The 16,710-nt window shown below is 43.7% G+C and overlaps 1 protein-coding gene across 3 annotated transcripts in view; it reads left to right on the plus strand.

Moving 5' to 3' along the window:
- Window positions 1-16,710, plus strand: part of slx4ip (SLX4 interacting protein) — a 127,423-nt gene that overhangs the window by 28,501 nt on the left and 82,212 nt on the right. For 2 of the 3 annotated variants that reach the window (XM_045702278.2, XM_045702280.2), the window contains 2 exons: window positions 1,653-1,751; window positions 4,379-4,505. In XM_045702278.2, the coding sequence (XP_045558234.1) occupies window positions 1,653-1,751; window positions 4,379-4,505 (226 nt within the window). Of the gene's footprint in view, window positions 1-1,614; window positions 1,752-4,378; window positions 4,506-16,710 lie in introns of all 3 variants that reach the window. The other variant, XM_045702279.2, reaches the window with a different exon arrangement.

Raw genomic sequence — 16,710 nt, forward strand, 5'->3', positions numbered from 1 at the left:
TGACATTTTCTAAGGCTTCCTTTGGCTCTCAGAAGCCGCCAGATAGTGGAATGGGGTGTCTGCTGTCTCTGGGCAAAGAACAGCAGCAGAGTTTGTGAGTGGTCAGCCTGGGGACAGTGAGACTGAGATGTGCGTTCACGAGACTACTCCATTTTTTTCTTTCAGAATGAATACAACGTTGCCCAGTTGGAATATTATCGCTATTTTACGAGAAAAATAGCATAAAAATTGATTTTAAACAGCGTTTGACATGCTTCTAAGTACGGTAATGGAATATTTAGATTTTTTTTTTTGTCACGAAATGCGCTCGCGCGTCACCCTTCGGATAGTGACCTGAACGCACAAACAAAACGGAGCTATTTGAATATAACTATGGATTATTTGGAACCAAAACAACATTTGTTGTTGAAGTAGAAGTCCTGGGAGTGCATTCTGACAAAGAACAGTAAAGGTAATCCAATTTTTCTAATAGTAATTCTGAGTTTAGTGAGCCCCAAACTTGGTGGGTGTCAAAATAGCTAGCCGTGATGGCCGAGCTATGTACTCAGAATATTGCAAAATGTGCTTTCGCCGAAAAGCTATTTTAAAATCTGACACCGCGATTGCATAAAGGAGTTCTGTATCTATAATTCTTAAAATAATTATGTATTTTGTGAACGTTTATCATGAGTCATTTAGTAAATTCACCGGAAGTTTTCGGTGGGTATGCTAGTTCTGAACATCACATGCTAATGTAAAAAGCTGGTTTTTGATATAAATATGAACTTGATTGAACAAAACATGCATGTATTGTATAACATAATGTCCTAGGAGTGTCATCTGATGAAGATCATCAAAGGTTAGTGCTGCATTTAGCTGTGGTTTTGGTTTTTGTGACATATATGCTTGCTTTGAAAATGGCTGTGATTATTTTTGGCAGGGTACTCTCCTGACATAATCTAATGTTTTGCTTTCGCTGTAAAGCCTTTTTGAAATCGGACAATGTGGTTAGATTAACGAGAGTCTTGTCTTTAAAATGGTGTAAAATAATTGAAGTTATGGCATTTTTGAGGTATTTGTATTTAGCGCCACGCGATTCCACTGGCTGTTGACTAGGGTGGGACGCAAGCGTCCTGGGGCGATGTTAAGGAAGGAGGACTGATGTTAGGGCCCTGGGGCCATGATAAGGAAGGAGGACTGATGTTAGGGCCCTGGGGCCATGATAAGGAAGGAGAACTTATTTTTTGCGCCCTGGGGCCATGATAAGGAAGGAGAACTGATGTTAGGGCCCTGGGACCTGTTGTGTATGTGTTACAGTGTGGGAGCCTCTCAGCAACCTGTTGTGTGTTACAGTGTGGGAGCCTCTCAGCAACCTGTTGTGTGTGTTACAGTGTGGGAGCCTCTCAGCAACCTGTTGTGTGTGTGTTACAGTGTGGGAGCCTCTCAGCAACCTGGTGTGTGTGTGTGTGTGTGTGTGTGTGTGTGTGTGTGTGTGTGTGTGTGTGTGTGTGTGTGTGTGTGTGTGTGTGTGTGTGTGTGTGTGTGTGTGTGTGTGTTACAGTGTGGGAGCCTCTCAGCAACCTGTTGTGTGTGTTAGTGTGGGAGTCTCTCAGCAACCTGTTGTGTGTGTTACAGTGTGGGAGCCTCTCAGCAACCTGGTGTGTGTGTTACAGTGTGGGAGCTATGCGGTGCTGTTGGATCTCCAGATCATTGGGCCTCTGGGCCGCGGATCACCACAGGAAACCAGCTGGTTCACTATGGAGCACACTGAGGTATGGAGATATGGGAAACAAGGTGTGTGTTGATCATGGGGGTGGTGAGGGTTGGAGGGAGGAAACTTTTTTCTCAACTTTTCATTTAATAGAAAAAATAAGAAGGGTACAAAAATAATAACAGGTATCAGGATAAAAATGAAAATAATAACAGGTATCAGGATAAAAATGTCAATACCGTCAACATCAACAATAACAAAAAGGTAATTTGAGTAAGATTTCCCCCCCCCCCCCCCCAAAAAAAATCCATAAATAAATACTGGACTTATGTTTTAGTATGTGTCCTTATAGGTACCATCACCGCCTCACTGAGGTGTATTAATATAGATAGGTACCACCCCACCCCACTGAGATGTGTATTAATATAGATAGGTACCACCCCACTGAGATGTGTATTAATATAGATAGGTACCACCCCACCCCACTGAGATGTATATTAATATAGATAGGTACCACCCCACCCCACTGAGATGTGTATTAATATAGATAGGTACCACCCCACCCCACTGAGATGTGTATTACTATAGATAGGTACCACCCCACCCCACTGAGATGTGTATTAATATAGATAGGTACCACCCCACCCCACTGAGATGTGTATTAATATAGATAGGTACCACCCCACCCCACTGAGATGTGTATTAATATAGATAGGTACCACCCCACCCCACTGAGATGTGTATTAATATAGATAGGTACCACCCCACCCCACTGAGATGTGTAATAATATAGATAGGTACCACCCCACCCCACGGAGATGTGTAATAATATATACTGCTCAAAAAAATAAAGGGAACACTTAATCAACACAATGTAACTCCAAGTCAATCACACTTCTGTGAAATCAAACTGTCCACTTAGGAAGCAACGCTGATTGACAATACATTTCACATGCTGTTGTGCAAATGGAATAGACAACAGGTGGAAATTATAGGCAATAAGCAAGACACCCCCAATAAAGGAGTGGTTCGGCAGGTGGTGACCACAGACCACTTCTCAGTTCCTATGCTTCCTGGCTGATGTTTTGGTCACTTTTGAATGCTGGCGGTGCTTTCACTCTAGCGGTAGCATGAGACGGAGTCTACAACCCACACAAGTGGCTCAGGTAGTGCAGCTCATCCAGGATGGCACATCAATGCGAGCTGTGGCAAGAAGGTTTGCTGTGGCAAGAAGGTTTGCTGTGTCTGTCAGCGTAGTGTCCAGAGCATGGAGGCGCTACCAGGAGACAGGCCAGTACATCAGGAGACGTGGAGGAGGCCGTAGGAGGGCAACAACCCAGCAGCAGGACCGCTACCTCCGCCTTTGTGCATGGAGGAGCAGGAGGAGCACTGCCAGAGCCCTGCAAAATGACCTCCAGCAGGCCACAAATGTGCATGTGTCTGCTCAAACGATCAGAAACAGACTCCATGAGGGTGGTATGAGGGCCCGACATCCACAGGTGGGGGTTGTGCTTACAGCCCAACTCCGTGCAGGACGTTTGGCATTTGCCAGAGAACACCAAGATTGGCAAATTCGCCACTGGTGCACTGTGCTCTTCACCGATGAAAGCAGGTTCACACTGAGCACATGTGACAGACGTGACAGAGTCTGGAGACGCCATGGAGAACATTCTGCTGCCTGCAACATCCTCCAGCATGACCGGTTTGGCGGTGGGTCAGTCATGGTGTTTCTTTGGGGGGCCGCACAGCCCTCCATGTGCTCGCCAGAGGTAGCCTGACTTCCATTAGGTACCGAGATGAGATCCTCAGACCCCTTGTGAGACCATATGCTGGTGCGGTTGGCCCTGGGTTCCTCCTAATGCAAGACAATGCTAGACCTCATGTGGCTGGAGTGTGTCAGCAGTTCCTGCAAGAGGAAGGCATTGATGCTATGGACTGGCCCGCCCATTCCCCAGACCTGAATCCAATTGAGCACACCTGGGACATCATGTCTCGCTCCATCCACCAACGTCACGTTGCACCACAGACTGTCCAGGAGTTGGCGGATGCTTTAGTCCAGGTCTGGGAGGAGATCCCTCAGGAGACCATCCGCCACCTCATCAGGAGCATGCCCAGGTGTTGTAGGGAGGTCATACAGGCACCTGGAGGCCACACGCACTACTGAGCCTCATTTTGACTTGTTTTAAGGACATTACATCAAAGTTGGATCAGCCTGTAGTGTGGTTTTCCACTTTAATTTTGAGTGTGACTCCAAATCCAGACCTCCATGGGTTGATAAATTGGATTTCCATTGATTATTTTTGTGTGATATTGTTGTCAGCACATTCAACTATGTAAAGAAAATAATTTAATAAGATTATTTCATTCATTCAGATCTAGGATGTGTTATTTTAGTGTTCCCTTTATTTTTTTGAGCAGTGTAGATAGGTACCACCCCACCCCACTGAGATGTGTATTAATATAGATAGGTACCACCCCACCCCACTGAGGTGTATTAATATAGATAGGTACCACCCCACCCCACTGAGATGTGTATTAATATAGATGGGTACCACTCCACCCCACTTCTCTCTTAGCATCTCCTCCCTGTCTTTGCTCATGAGACTGCTGTGGACCTGGTGTGGTTGTACCTCTACCATAATGTCTCCTTCTCCCTCCCTGTACCATCTTGTCCTCTATCCTCTCCAGGAGGTCACTAGTCTGGTGAGAGATGCTGTGGACCGGAGGGTGAGGCTCTACATAGACTGCCTTCACAAGAGAGGACAGCCCAAACACAAGAGAGAGCTTCCACATGCCAACCCCCTCTGTGTGAAAGGTAGGATTCTCATCTGTAACCTCTGACCCCTGTCCGTCCGTACGTCCCTTCACAAGAGAGGACAGCCCAAGCACAAGAGAAAGCTGCTTCATGCCAAACCCCTCTGTGTGAAAGGTAGTCCTTTAACATGTAACCCAGTTAAAGTAAATGTCAGCTTTGGACGCCGTAGTGCACCCGACTGGAGGTGTGGAATCTTAGTTGGTCCTTTAAGCCAGATCCGTTCCATCTGCTGCCCGGTCTGTAGAATACCTATATTGATGCTTTCCTTCAAAAATGTATTTATTTTTGTCTCGTGCCGAAAGAGTACAGTGATGCTATCTAAGAGCTGTAACTTTCAAGGTCTGAGCAGCTGTTATACATCATATGACATAACAATCAGTAACCTATCACAATCACCATCATAAAACCTTCATGATACAAACACAGCCATCAGTGCTGTAGGTTTCAAATTAAATACATTTTATTTGGTCACATACACATATTTAGCAGATGGTATTGCAGGTGTAGCGAAATGATTGTGTTCCTAACAACCTGTTGGGAAGGTGACAGGAACAGCTCCAACAGTTGCCAGCTCCAACAGTTGCCAGCTCCAACAGTGCAGTAATATCTAACGAAATGCTTGTGTTTCTAGCTCCAACAGTGCAGTAGTATCTAACTAAATGCTTGTGTTCCTAGCTCCAAAAGTGCAGTAATATCTAACTAAATGCTTTTGTTCCTAGCTCCAACAGTGCAGTAGTATCTAAAAACAATTCACAACAAAATGTAAAATAATGGAATTAAGAAATATATCAATATTAGATCGAGCAATGTCGGAGTGGCATTGACTAAAATACAGTAGAATAGAATACAGTATATACATATGAAATGATTAAAGCAGTATGTAAACATTATTTAAACATTATTAAAGTGACAATGTTCTCAAGTTTGATCTGATCTACATTTTAGTCAGTCAGTCCTGGTGTATCCACTCTATGTCCCTGTGTTTACCTGTTCTCATAACCTCTATCCATAAACATTAGTAAAATGATTTATTCTTGCTCCTCACTTAACACCTGTATGATGCTCATCTGGCCTAGTAACACACTGTAATGCATTCAGTCAGGGTGGGAATTCAGTTGTTTGGCCTAGAAAACGCACTGTAATGCATTCAATCAAGGTGGGAATTCAGTAGTTTGGCCTAGAAACACACTGTAATTCATTCAGTCAGGGTGGGAATTCAGTTGTTTGGCCTAGAAACACACTGTAATGCATTCAGTCAAGGTGGGAATTCAGTAGTTTGGCCTAGAAACACACTAATTCATTCAGTCAGGGTGGGAATTCAGTTGTTTGGCCTAGAAACACACTGTAATGCATTCAGTCAAGGTGGGAATTCGGTTGCAAAACAGAATGTGTGTTATCATGTCATGGCGGCAGTTTGTATCTTCTGGGTATTTGTTCCAAAATGGGATCGTATGTAGTGCGCTACTTTTGACCTGGCCACATATGTCTCTGGTCATAAGTAGTGCACTATAAAGGGAATAGGGTGCCATTTGGGATACGTTCTAGGATGGATCCAGCGTGGGAGGAGATGGAATTAAAAAAACAAAAAACAGGACTAGTTGGGACTTGGTGGCGACTTTGTTCGTGCACCCAGGATGTGACCCAACCCAATGGCTTGATATGGAGGTGTGTGTGACCCACCCAATGGACCCGAGGAGTGATATGGAGTTTGTATGCTTTTGTTTAACTTGGCAAGTCCTAGTCAGTCCTAGTCATACCCATAGTTACACATATAGTCCCTTCCTTCAGTTCTCGCAGAGGTAACAGAGGTGAGGACATAGAAAATGTCTGCTTCCGTTGCCACTGTTGACATACCTGTTGAGCTGTTTGTGTGTCCTACAGATACTAACTGGCCTGGGTCTCTCACCTAGCCACTCGAGAGCACCCTTAAATTGTTTCCGCTTCTGGCGCACAGCTTCCGAGTAGTACGCATTAAGGAAAATGTTGGTTCCTCTTTTAAGCACTTGGCTCTCTCCAGAACAGTCATCTTGTCCTTAAACTTTAAGAACTTGACCACTACCAGCCTGGGTCTGTCACCTGGGCTAGTTACAGGTTTCCCAGACATGTGGGCGCGCTCCACCTCAGTCTTCTTATGATCAATCTGCAGCTTTTCAGTGATCAGGTTTTCTTACTTTCTCCTCAGACTCAGCCCAGTTCTCATGTGGAGATTCTGGTATACCACCCATAAAGATGTCAATCCTCCTGGATTGTCCAGATTGTCTGTTTTCCTGGTCACCTGTAATAATGATTCACAGTTTCTTTCAGGACATCCACCTCTCCCTGGGAGAACTGCAAACTGTTCTTAAGGTCCTGGAGCTCTTTGGTCAGATCGTCCATTCTTTTGTTAGTTGAGTCCATCATTATTTGGAAAGAGCATTTTTCCAGTTGTAACAACTGCTTGTAGAACCCTTTTTGTTGGTTTAAAAGATCTGTCACCTGTGATAGAGAAACACTGTCTTCTCTTACTCCCACTGGCTTTGGATGACATGGTAGCAACGTAGCCTAACGCTGGTACTCAACGCAGTTCCAGACAGGGCAGGTTACAGGGCAGATGGAAACATCAACAAGACTGGAGCTATCTGCGGTCCTAGCCACAAGAGCTAACCGCGTCGCGGTTGTGTTCAGGTTTTCAAGGAAACCTTGCTAGTTTGATAGCTAGTTAGCAGCTAGGCTCAGTCTTTAAAACATGTGATCACAAACTGTATCAATCTGAGAACAAAAGTTGAAAGAGATATTGAAAATGTCCTTAAGGCCAATTTGCCAATTATAAGTGAACAAGAGAAAATTAATATGGACGGAATAATTTCCCTAGGTGAGCTGTTGAGGCTATTAGTCTACAAAATGGGAAATCTCCAGGTAATGATAGATACCCAGTGTAATTTTACAGACAATTGTTTTGCAAACTGGCTCTAACCAGAATAGAAAGTGGGAGGCCCCGGTGCACAACTGAGCAAGAGGACAAGTACATTAGTGTCTAATTTGAGAAAGTGAATAGGTGACTCCGGGATGCTGGCCTTCTAGGCAGAGTTCCTCTGTCTGGTGTCTGTGTTCTGCCCCTCTTAATCTTTTCTTTTTATTGGCCAGTCTGAGATATGGCTTTTTCTTTGCAACTCTGCCTAGAAAGCCAGCATCCCAGAGTCACCTCTTCACTGTGGGTGTTAAGACTGATGTTTTGCGGGTAGTATTTAATGAAGCTGCCAGTTAGGAACTTATGAGGTGTCTGTTTCTCAAACTAGACACTCTAATGTACTTGTCCTCTTGCTCAGTTGTGCACCGGGTCCTCTCACTCCTCTTTCTATTCTGGTTAGAGCCAGTTTGTGCTGTTCTGTGAAGGGAGTAGTACACAGCGTTGTACGAGATCTTCAGTTTCTTGGCAATTTCTCGCATGGAATAACCTTAATTTCTCAGCACAAAATGGACTGACGAGTTTCAGAAGAAAGTAATTTGTTTCTGGACATTTTGAGCCTGTAATCGAACCCACAAATCTGATGCTCCAGATACTCAACTAGCCTAAAGAAGGCCGGGTTTTATTGCTTCTTTAATCAGAACAACAGTTTTCAGCTGTGCTAACATAATTGCAAAAGAGTTTTCTATTGATCAATTAGACTTTCATCAAACTTGGATTAGCTAACACCGTGCCATTGGAACACAGGAGTGATGGTTGCTGAAATTGGGCCTCTGTACGTCTATGTAGATATTCCATAAAAATCTGCCGTTTCGAGCTACAATAGTCATTTACAACATTAACAATGTCTACACTGTATTTCTGATCAGTTTGATGTTATTTTAAATTGACAAAAAAAATGATTTTCTTTAAAAAAACAAGGACATTTCTAAGTGACCCCAAACTTTTGAACGGTAGTGTATGCTCACAGCAGCTCTAGAGAAAAATGACTAGAATCACCCTACTTCACAAGAAAGATAATGATCCATTGTCATGCGGATCCTTCAGCCCAGTATCAATTTTGAATGTGGATTATGAAATCATTGCTAAGGTATTGGCTTTTCACATAGAAATAGTAAAACAACTGTTGATTCACTTGGATCAAACATGGTTTATACGGAATAGGATGTCTTCAGACAATCTCCAGCGATTTAAAAAAATGAATAAATACATTTTTTTTATTCTATATAAATCATCATACCACGAATTTGAACATTCCAAAATTGGCTGTATCATTAGATAATGAAACGGCGTTTGATAGGTTGAAATGGGTATATTTGGTGGATTTTATTTCCTGGATGGTGCCATTTGTAAAAATTCTCCGTCCCGCCCCCCCCCCCAAAGCAGGTATAAAACAAATGGACAAATCTCTGATCCATTTAAGTTATAAAGAGGGACCAGACAGGGATGCCCTCTGTCCAGTTATTTATTTGCTTTAGCCACGGAACCCCTAGCATCAATAATTCTAATTCTTGGCGGAATCCGGGGAATAGAGATTGGTGGAGAGACAACATGTGATATCATTGTATGCAGATGACATTTTACTGTATTTATCTCAACCAGAACATTCTCTGTCATTTGTTGTACTACTCTTGGACACTTATTGTGCTGTATTAGGATTCAAAGTAAATTGGGATAAATATTTATGTAAGCATATATTATAAGCCCATTTCTAATGATAACTTCTGTGAAAATGGACAAAGACACAGGAAATACCTGGGTATTTTGATACTACGCAATTTGGAGGAGGCATATCAAATCAATTACTTTCCTTTACTAGATAAGATTGATTCCGATGTTCAGAGATGAAGAACTCTCCCTGTTTCCACATTAGGTAGGGTCAACCTAATCAAAATGAATATATTACCAAGGTTGATGTATTTATTCCAAGCCTTACCAGTTTCAATTCCATTCGACTTCTTTAAGAAAATAAATGGCCTAGTCTCCAACTTTATTTGGAATGGAAAGATCTCAAGTCAAATTGAATGTTTTACATTTACCTAATAAATCTGGAGGTCTTGGAATACGTCATATGGAAATGTATTATTGGGCTGCACAACCGATGTTCACTTAAACAATAGACAGCAGACTATCCTTTTGCTTGGAGTCATAAATGTAATACATATGATTTTAAAATACTGTATATTCACAACTTTGGGTCCAAGGCTTAAAAAAAAGAAAGGCATCCAATGATTCTCAATTCGTATTTGGGAAAACATAAATTCATGAAATGGAAGAAACGCATATCACCAATCAACCCTATTTGAAACAACTCCACATTTACCTCCAAGTCCTGGTTCCAAAGTGGCATTGTGAATTTTTTGCATTTGTACTATGATGGCTCTCTTCTGTCATTCAATAAATTACAAGAAAAAGGTGGGTTATCCAGGACTAGGGCTGTTACAGGTGACCATATTACCGCCACATCTGCGGTCACAAGTCATGAAGGCAGTCAAATTCCACGTGACCGTTTAGTCACGGTAATTAGGCTTCTCCAAGCTCAGATGCTAATGATCATCTTTCTATAGGCAAAGCTACTATATTTATTTCTCAACTTTCTTTAATATTAAGCACATTGCTTATCTTTACAACAGGACTATAGCCTACCTGGCTGGCATGAAAAGCCACAGGAAAAGGAAAAGCGTCCTCCGTTCGCTATTTAAATGCATCGATGACATGCATTTTTTGAGACAGGTGCATGATAATGCTCCATTCTAAAATCAAAACAAATTTCACATCAAGAATAGTCTGATGGGTGACAATATTAGCCTATCACTTGTGAATTTATATACACTGCTCAAAAAAATAAAAGGGAACACTTAAACAACACAATGTAACTCCAAGTCAATCACACTTCTGTGAAATCAAACTGTCCACTTAGGAAGCAACACTGATTAACAATATATTTCACATGCTGTTGTGCAAATGGAATAGACAACAGGTGGATATTATAGGCAATTAGCAAGACACCCCTAATAAAGGAGTGGTTCTGCAGGTGGTGACCACAGACCACTTCTCAGTTCCTATGCTTCTTGGCTGATGTTTTGGTCACTTTTGAATGCTGGCGGTGCTTTCACTCTAGTGGTAGCATGAGACGGAGTCTACAACCCACACAAGTGGCTCAGGTAGTGCAGCTCATCCAGGATGGCACATCAATGCGAGCTGTGGCAAGAAGGTTTGCTGTGTCTGTCAGCGTAGTGTCCAGAGCATGGAGGCGCTACCAGGAGACAGGCCAGTACATCAGGAGACGTGGAGGAGGCCATAGGAGGGCAACAACCCAGAAGCAGGACAGCTACCTCCGCCTTTGTGCAAGGAGGAGCAGGAGGAGCACTGCCAGAGCCCTGCAAAATGACCTCCAGCAGGCCACAAATGTGCATGTGTCTGCTCAAACGGTCAGAAACAGACTCCATGAGGGTGGTATGAGGGCCCGACATCCACAGGTGGGGGTTGTGTTTACAGCCCAACACCGTGCAGGACGTTTGGCATTTGCCAGAGAACACCAAGATTGGCAAATTCGCTACTGGCGCCCTGTGCTCTTCACAGATGAAAGCAGGTTCACACTGAGCACGTGACAGAGTCTGGAGACGCCGTGGAGAACGTTCTGCTGCCTGCAACATCCTCCAGCATGACCGGTTTGGCGGTGGGTCAGTCATGGTGTGGGGTGGCATTTCTTTGGGGGGGCCGCACAGCCCTCCATGTGCTCGCCAGAGGTAGCCTGACTGCCATTAGGTACCGAGATGAGATCCTCAGACCCCTTGTGAGACCATATGCTGGTGCGGTTGGACCTGGGTTCCTCCTAATGCAAGACAATGCTAGACCTCATGTGGCTGGAGTGTGTCAGCAGTTCCTGCAAGAGGAAGGCATTGATGCTATGGACTGGCCCGCCCGTTCCCCAGACCTGAATCCAATTGAGCACATCTGAGACATCATGTCTCGCTCCATCCACCAACGCCACGTTGCACCACAGACTGTCCAGGAGTTGGCGGATGCTTTAGTCCAGGTCTGGGAGGAGATCCCTCAGGAGACCATCCGCCACCCCATCAGGAGCATACCCAGGCGTTGTAGGGAGGTCATACAGGCACGTGGAGGCCACACACACTACTGAGCCTCATTTTGACTTGTTTTAAGGACATTACATCAAAGTTGGATCAGCCTGTAGTGTGGTTTTCCACTTTAATTTTGAGTGTGACTCCAAATCCAGACCTCCATGTGTTGATAAATTGGATTTCCATTGATTATTTTTGTGTGATTTTGTTGTCAGCACATTCAACTATGTAAATAAAAAAGTATTTTGTAAGTTTATTTCATTCATTCAGATCTAGGATGTGTTATTTTAGTGTTCCCTTTATTTTTTTGAGCAGTATATATTAACACGTGAATGATGCCCACAGTAAGGCAAGAATCGCTGCTTTTTTTTTCCCTGTGACTTTTTCTAATCATAGTCGCACACCTCATGTAGCCTTAGCCCATAGGCCTATATGTTTTCATAAGGTTTTGTATCACAACTAAAGTGGCCAAATAACTTATTAAAATTGAGCACATTAATCCACTTTACAAGGGGTTTAGAGCCTAACTGGCATATATAAGCAGTGTGTGAGTTTCAAGTTTGGGGAAGATCATTTTCACCAAGCATTACATACATAATCACATTTGCAGTCACTTTTGAGAATGGTGTTTTCCCGCTATTGGAACATTCGCGCTTAAAGCCTACTACCATGTGTGCATTGCTGCGCTTATAATGTGAAGAAATAGCCTAGTAGTTTATCAACATTTAAAGCTAAACGTTCTGATCCGTTGCGTCAGCTACATTGCGTAAAAACATTTTTTTTATTTTTTATTTATGCTAGTGGTTGTATTAATTTGGGATCTATCGCATCCCACCACTGTCTCGGACTATGTTTGGAATATTTATTTCTTGCATAGAATAGGTCAACTTTTGTACTATGGGGGATAGTAGATTGACATAGGCTAGTGCTTTTGCTGTTCATTAGGCCTACTCATCTTGTTGGCTGATGAAAAGGAATTGAATAAGTACGCGCAGTTACGTCCCCAATATGTCGGTCTTAACTTGTAGCCTGTGAGAAAGATCTGATCACATGACAGAGCCTCTGAGTGAGAGGCATTTCGGATTGCACAGCAATCCGGGAGAAGGGTGCAATGCAGCACTCCGGACCAAGGATCACAATGGCAATTTGCTACAAAAGGCTTTTTTTTTTTTAGGGTGCGTTACGACCACACAAATGGAATGCCGTCGGGAAATTCAAGGCATTATTAAGTGCTTGTCAAATTGAGAATGAGAGACTGATGAAGTGTGTACAGCCTGCACGCAAAAAACTAAGCAGAGCTCATGCCTTTCAAGTTACTTTTTTGAAATCATCATTAGAGTCACATCATGCAGCCTTACAATGTATTAAACATCAACTTATAGCCAATGTGCTCTGAATTTGCTCTCAATTGATAAATGATAATATTGGAAGAAAAGGTACAACAAATTAAAGATCTGTGCGGCCCTCTGATTGTCTCACCCCAAAGTGGCACCCTTACAAACAATTGTGAGTTAACACTGTTGTGGAGGATGCAACAGGTCAGCACCTCAGGAGTAAATGTCAGTTGGCTTTTCATAGCCGAGCATTCTGAGGTCAAGGCAGCTGATGCGGTAGAGAGTGGGTCGAAAACAGCATGTCCGGGATGCAGGCAGAACAGCAGAAACTGGATCAGCAGCACGACCAGGTGGACATGGACGGGGACAGCCAGGAGTTGTCATGGCAGGTATTCCTGCGGCATGGTCTTAGGGCTCAGGTCCTCCGGGGGGAGAGGGAGAGAGATGGGAGAATTAGAGGGAACATGCCTAAGATCACACAGGACACCAAGTAAGACAGGAGTAATACCCCCAGATATGACAGACTGGCCCTAGCCCCCTGGCACAGACTGTTGCAGCATAGATACTGTGGACTGAAACAGTGGGTGTCGGGGCCCCGTCCGACACTGTGGCCCCGTCCGACGATACCCCCGGGCCAACCAGGTAGATTATAACCACACCTACTTTTCCAAAGCACAGCCCCCTCACCACTGGTTGAGAGAATGCCAAGAGTGTGCAAAGCTGTCACAAAGGCAAAGGGTGGATACTTTGAAGAATCTAAAATCTAAAATATATTTTCATTTGTTTAACACTTTTTTTTTTTGTTTACTACATGAATCCATATGTGTTATTTCATCGTTTTGATGGCTTCACTATTATTCTACAATGTAGAAAATAGTAAAAAAATCAAGAAAAACCCTTGAATGAGTAGATGTCTCCAACATTTTGACTGGAAGTGTACCTAATATGGGGTAGCTTATCAGAAATACACCTAATATGGGGTAGCTTATAGTAGATGGATGGATGGATGGATGGATGGATGGATGGATGTAATTTGGGGTAGCTTATCGTAGATGGACAAAATAAACAAATAACAAAGCAAGTAAAGTGCATTATTTGTCAGTCAGTCAATGTGTGGTGGGAAAGCTTTGAGCAGCAGTGACGAGGAAGACGGAAAGCATATTTTGACGAGGAAGACGGAAAGCATATTTTGACGTGGTGACAGGCTGTGTGTGTGTGTGTGCGTTTTTGTGGTAGTGAGGCGTGTTAGTATAGATTGTCTCAGGGCCAAGAGGATTTGTCTGTCTCTGTCTGGACCTGGCCTATAAGGCTATAGGAAGGGTATTTGTGGTTGTTTTGTTGCTGGTGCCAGTGTGGAATCACATTGGCTTCATCTAGCTACTGGGGGTGAGAACATTGTGACACCCTCAGCTGTTGGCACGTCAAATGAGCCATCAACAGATTTTAACGTTCTCCAGCCCCGTGTGTGTGTGTGTGTGTGTGTGTGTGTGTGTGTGTGTGTGTGTGTGTGTGTGTGTGTGTGTGTGTGTGTCTGACACGTTCACTGGGTGATAGGCAGACGGCTATATCTACAGACCAGGTATGCATTGGAAATGGCACCCTATTCCCTTTTTATAGTGCACTACTTTTGACCGCACCCTATGGAAAGTAGTGAATAGTATGTAATTTGGGACGCAGTTCAGATCTCAGTCTCTCTCTTAGCCACATGGCCCATTTTCCAAATGTCAGTTCAGTTCCTCCCCTGCTTTTCTTTACACACACACACACACACACTGTTTCCTCTATCAGGCTACTTGAGAATTGATGATTAGCTCATAGCCATGTGATTTATTTATGTTATTCAGAGGGCTGGACAGACAGAACTTTTCCCACCAAACATCTTGGCTCTGCTCCACGGTACGGGCAGCAGAAGACGTCAAGATGGAGGGAGAGGAGAGAGAGAGAGAGAATGAGGGAAAGAGGGGGAATGAGGGAGAGTGAAAGAAGGAATGAGGGAGAGTGAAAGAAGGAATGAGGGAAAGAGGGGGAATGAGGGAAAGAGGGGGAATGAGGGAAAGAAAGAGGGGGAATGAGGGAAAGAAAGAGGGGGAATGAGGGAAAGAAAGAGGGGGAATGAGGGAAAGAAAGAGGGGGAATGAGGGAAAGAAAGAGGGGGAATGAGGGAAAGAAAGAGGGGGAATGAGGGAAAGAAAGAGGGGGAATGAGGGAAAGAAAGAGGGGGAATGAGGGAAAGAAAGAGGGGGAATGAGGGAAAGAAAGAAGGAAAGAGGGAAAGAGAGAGAAGGAAAGAGGGAAAGAGAGAGAGGGAAAGAGAGAGAGGGAAAGGGAAAGAGGGAAAGAAAGAGAAGGAATGAGGGAAAGAAAGAGAAGGAAAGAGGGAAAGAGAGAGAAGGAAAGAGGGAAAGAGAGAAGGAAAGAGGGAAAGAGAGAAGGAATGAGGGAAAGAGAGAAGGAAAGAGGGAAAGAAAGAGAAGGAAAGAGGGAAAGAAAGAGAAGGAAAGAGGGAAAGAGAGAGAAGGAATGAGGGAAAGAGAGAAGGAATGAGGGAAAGAGAGAAGGAATGAGGGAAAGAGAGAAGGAATGAGGGAAAGAGAGAAGGAATGAGGGAAAGAGAGAAGGAATGAGGGAAAGAGAGAAGGAATGAGGGAAAGAGAGAAGGAAAGAGAGAAGGAAAGAGAGAAGGAAAGAGAGAAGGAAAGAGAGAAGGAAAGAGAGAAGGAAAGAGAGAAGGAATGAGAGAAAGAGAGAGAGGGAAAGAGAGAAGGAAAGAGGGAAAGAGAGAAGGGAAGGAATGAGGGAGAGAGAAAAGGAATGAGGGAAAGAGAAAAGGAATGAGGGAAAGAGAAAAGGAATGAGGGAAAGAGAAAAGGAATGAGGGAAAGAGAAAAGGAATGAGGGAAAGAGAAGGAATGAGGGAAAGAAAAAGAAGGAATGAGGGAAAGAAAAAGAAGGAATGAGGGAAAGAAAGAGAAGGAATGAGGGAAAGAGGGAAGGAATGAGGGAAAGAGAGAAGGAATGAGGGAAAGAGAGAAGGAATGAGGGAAAGAGAGAAGGAATGAGGGAAAGAGAGAAGGAATGAGGGAAAGAGAGAAGGAATGAGGGAAAGAGAGAAGGAATGAGGGAAAGAGAGAAGGAAAGAGAGAAGGAAAGAGAGAAGGAATGAGAGAAAGAGAGAGAGGGAAAGAGAGAAGGAAAGAGGGAAAGAGAGAAGGGAAGGAATGAGGGAGAGAGAAAAGGAATGAGGGAAAGAGAAAAGGAATGAGGGAAAGAGAAAAGGAATGAGGGAAAGAGAAAAGGAATGAGGGAAAGAGAAAAGGAATGAGGGAAAGAGAAGGAATGAGGGAAAGAAAAAGAAGGAATGAGGGAAAGAAAGAGAAGGAATGAGGGAAAGAGGGAAGGAATGAGGGAAAGAGAGAAGGAATGAGGGAAAGAGAGAAGGAATGAGGGAAAGAGAGAAGGAATGAGGGAAAGAGAGAAGGAATGAGGGAAAGAAAAGGAATGAGGGAAAGAGAAAAGGAATGAGGGAAAGAAAAAGAAGGAATGAGGGAAAGAAAGAGAAGGAATGAGGGAAAGAGGGAAGGAATGAGGGAAAGAGGGAAGGAATGAGGGAAAGAGAGAAGGAATGAGGGAAAGAGAAGGAATGAGGGAAAGAGAAGGAATGAGGGAAAGAGAGAATGAGAGAGGGAAAGAGAGAGAAGGGAAGGAATGAGGGAAAGAGAGAGAAGGAATGAGGGAAAGAGAGAGAAGGAATGAGGGAAAGAGAGAGAAGGAATGAGGGAAAGAGAGAGAAGGAATGAGGGAAAGAGAGAGAAGGAATGAGGGAAAGAGAGAGAAGGAATGAG

This window comes from Salmo salar, chromosome 19 (assembly GCF_965601325.2).
Source record: "Salmo salar chromosome 19, fSalSal1, whole genome shotgun sequence".
In the NCBI taxonomy this organism is placed as follows: Eukaryota; Metazoa; Chordata; class Actinopteri; order Salmoniformes; family Salmonidae; genus Salmo; species Salmo salar.